Here is a 2,917-nt window from a genome sequence, read left to right on the forward strand (position 1 = left end):
AATGTCAAAAGTTTAAATCTTGATATTATGAATATAACAAAATAGATTGGGAGGTAGTATCTTATAATATGCAATATATAATTATAGATTAATCGATCAATAGATTAAATATTGATTTAAAACAAAATTCTCTAATCATTTCAAAATTTTGATATGTTTATTCTTACTCTCTGGAGTTACATTTTCCTCTCTCATAAATTGCGGTATGAACTTACAAAGGTTCCATTTGGGATTAAAACACTTAAAATTTTCAGTCACAGAATGAGATTTTGATACGAGATGTACCCAACTCCTAAATAGAGCCTACGAAATGCTATCTTCCTAAAGCTTTCAAAAGTAAGCATGGTGATGGTGATACTGGCTGAAACTGTCGTTAAAAGCTCCTCTTTCCATTATCTCATCCTCCACCTCATGCAACCCTGCAAATCAATGCATTAATTAAAATGGGAAAAGAGTTACAATTTTCACGTCTTTTATCATAAATTAACCCATCGGCTTCGTTTATTTTGCTGAAAACAGATTTTGAAAAACGAGAAAGATGCTTTTGGAACAACCAATTATACTCAGAAACTCTGTTTGAATTACATGTTGCTTTGGGGGTCTCCACATTTTCATCGTTGCGGGTGAATCTGCCACGTATACGGGGACGGTTGTCTGCCAGTGTTTTCCGGCATGCATACTTTATAACACAATCGAACAAATTAGTGCAGTAATCAAACGAAAACAGTAATTGCTCATTTTGATTTTTTTTTTTAATAAAAAAAAAGAAGAGGAGAAAACCTTAATTGTTTTGTTGAAGTTCCTTAGATTACGCTTTGCTCTGTACTTTGAAATCCTCTCTTGTCTCTCTTCTGGGTTGTATCGCCCCACTTTGAACGGCGCTTCCTCCATTAACGACTTCTCTACTGTTAATGTGCTTTGATTTGACCTTTGGTTGCCACTCACGTTTCTCATATTCTAAATTGCCAACAACAAATAAGATTCCAGTTGATGTAATAAACAAAAACAAAGGCACAGTATATATATAACTGAATAAATAATTACTTTAATCTTTTTAATATTTTAATAATTGATATTTTATTTTAAGATAAAAACCCCTTTAACAGATAAAATTTATTATCTAACAAAGGATCAATATTTCAAAATATGAGCTATTTTACCTTGAAATAAACGTTTAGGGTCAAAATATTCTAAAAATATAATTTGGGTTAAAATGATTATTTAATTAAATATTAAGAGTTTTTTATCTGAAAATAAAATATTGTGGGCTAAAATTCTCTAAAAGAAAAAAAGAATAAAAAACTAAAATAAGTATTTAATTAAATGTTAGAGACATTTTTTGTATTAGGGTAAACTATATATTTAGTCATCCAATTATTCATGGGGTTTTGTTTTGGTCACCCAATGTTTTTTTAAATCATACATAATGTTAGATTGTGGTTAAATTTTGATCACCCTCCATTAAAAAACTAATAAAACTAATGACGTGATAATTTTTTATTGATTATGTGATATTATCTTATGATGACACAATTACATCAACGTTAATTTTTAATGGTGAATGACTAAAATGTAATATTAGATATGATTTTGAAGATAAATAATTAAATGACCAAAATGGAATCACGAGAATAATTGAGTGACTAGATATTTAGCTTACCCTTCTTATTATGCTAAAAGTAAAGGAAAAAGAAAAGAGTCAAGAAATGGATACCACTAAGTAGCCAGTGCTGGAAACCTTCCTCATATGTCCGGCGAAAAAGGTGTTCTCCGGCAAGCTGGACGCGGCTTCCCCTGGGAAATTCTGTGAATCTATGAGAGAATCAAAAAGAGGTCGGAATAAAGAGTTAGACTCTGCTTCAGAAGAATTTGCTGCATTTTCTACATCAGTACTGTAAGCTGAATCGAAATCCATTTGACATTGTTCATGTTTAACTGCTGCAAAATTCAAGCTTCTGAAGCTCCGGTACCCGTTTCCTACATTTGGATCAAATGAAAGAGATTGAAAGTGGTTGGTCTGATAAAGGCTGAGATTTTCAAGCTGGTCCGTTAACGGTGGCCCTGAAAATGAAACCAATTGATCTGAAGAACAAGTGGATTCATCGATTGGGTTTTGTTGGTTCATCAAAGCTTGAAGATTGTAATCGGATGAATCTTCGTAGAGAGGAGAGAAAGGAAGATCAAAGAGTAAGTGCTCGTCCAACGTCGCCGGAGAAACCATTTTATAGCGGCTGAAGGAAGAAGACCCTTCAGAAACTGAAATATTGTAAGACATTTGAGAACTAAATTGACCAATTCTTGATTGAATTGAACCCCAAACAAGGAGAAAATTGGGTTGATATTTCTATTCGGCCGACAAAACACGACTGGATAGAGTGTGTCGAGTTTACTTATCGAAGCATTTACGCTACATTCATGCAAGAACAAGACAAAGGTTTTTTTCCTTCCAAACAATACATATATATAACCGACCTCAAGAATTGGCTTCTAAATAAGATTGAGAAATGCGTAAACAGCAGCCACCAATACAGAAAAAAGATATTGGATGGACCAATATATATATATATAATGAAAAATTATGCATAATTAATAAATTTTTTAATTTAAAAACATAATAATAACTATATATTTAAAATGAATCTAAAAAATATATCTACTAGATTAATATAATTTTTAAATATAACTTATATATACTCATTTAAGAAAATTTTTTTGAGGTTTGGGGTGGACCATGGCCTAGGTAGGCCCACCCTTAGATACACCCCTGTAATTAATTTTGACTACTTGAAATTTAATTACTATTGTATAAAGTAAAAATTACATTCTTAGTTTGAATATTTTAAGGTAAATTGTCTATTTGGTACGTGATCTATTCATATATTTTTTTAGTTATTTAATTATTTTTTGGATAAAGTTA

The 2,917-nt window shown here is 31.1% G+C and overlaps 1 protein-coding gene across 1 annotated transcript; it reads right to left on the reverse strand.

The window, feature by feature from the left end:
* Positions 1-330: 330 nt before the first annotated feature.
* Positions 331-2,275, reverse strand: LOC120172084 (two-component response regulator-like APRR7). The gene is made up of 4 exons (XM_039179646.1): positions 1,715-2,275; positions 781-957; positions 586-679; positions 331-419 (listed from the first exon to the last, which is right to left on the reverse strand). The coding sequence occupies exons 1-4, from the start codon at positions 2,273-2,275 to the stop codon at positions 331-333; spliced, it is 921 nt and encodes a 306-aa protein (XP_039035577.1).
* Positions 2,276-2,917: the final 642 nt, after the last annotated feature.

Source organism: Hibiscus syriacus, unplaced genomic scaffold (assembly GCF_006381635.1).
Source record: "Hibiscus syriacus cultivar Baekdansim isolate YM2019G1 unplaced genomic scaffold, ASM638163v2 tig00111841_pilon, whole genome shotgun sequence".
In the NCBI taxonomy this organism is placed as follows: Eukaryota; Viridiplantae; Streptophyta; class Magnoliopsida; order Malvales; family Malvaceae; genus Hibiscus; species Hibiscus syriacus.

Coding starts and splice junctions, on each gene's coding strand:
- LOC120172084 (XM_039179646.1), bottom strand. CDS start 2,275: ATGTCTTACAATATTTCAGTTTCTGAAGGGTCTTCTTCCTTCAGCCGC. Junction 958..1,714: donor CCAGCACTGGCTACTTAGTG/GTATCCATTTCT, acceptor TTGGCAATTTAG/AATATGAGAAACGTGAGTGG. Junction 420..585: donor GGAGACCCCCAAAGCAACAT/GTAATTCAAACA, acceptor ATTGATTTGCAG/GGTTGCATGAGGTGGAGGAT.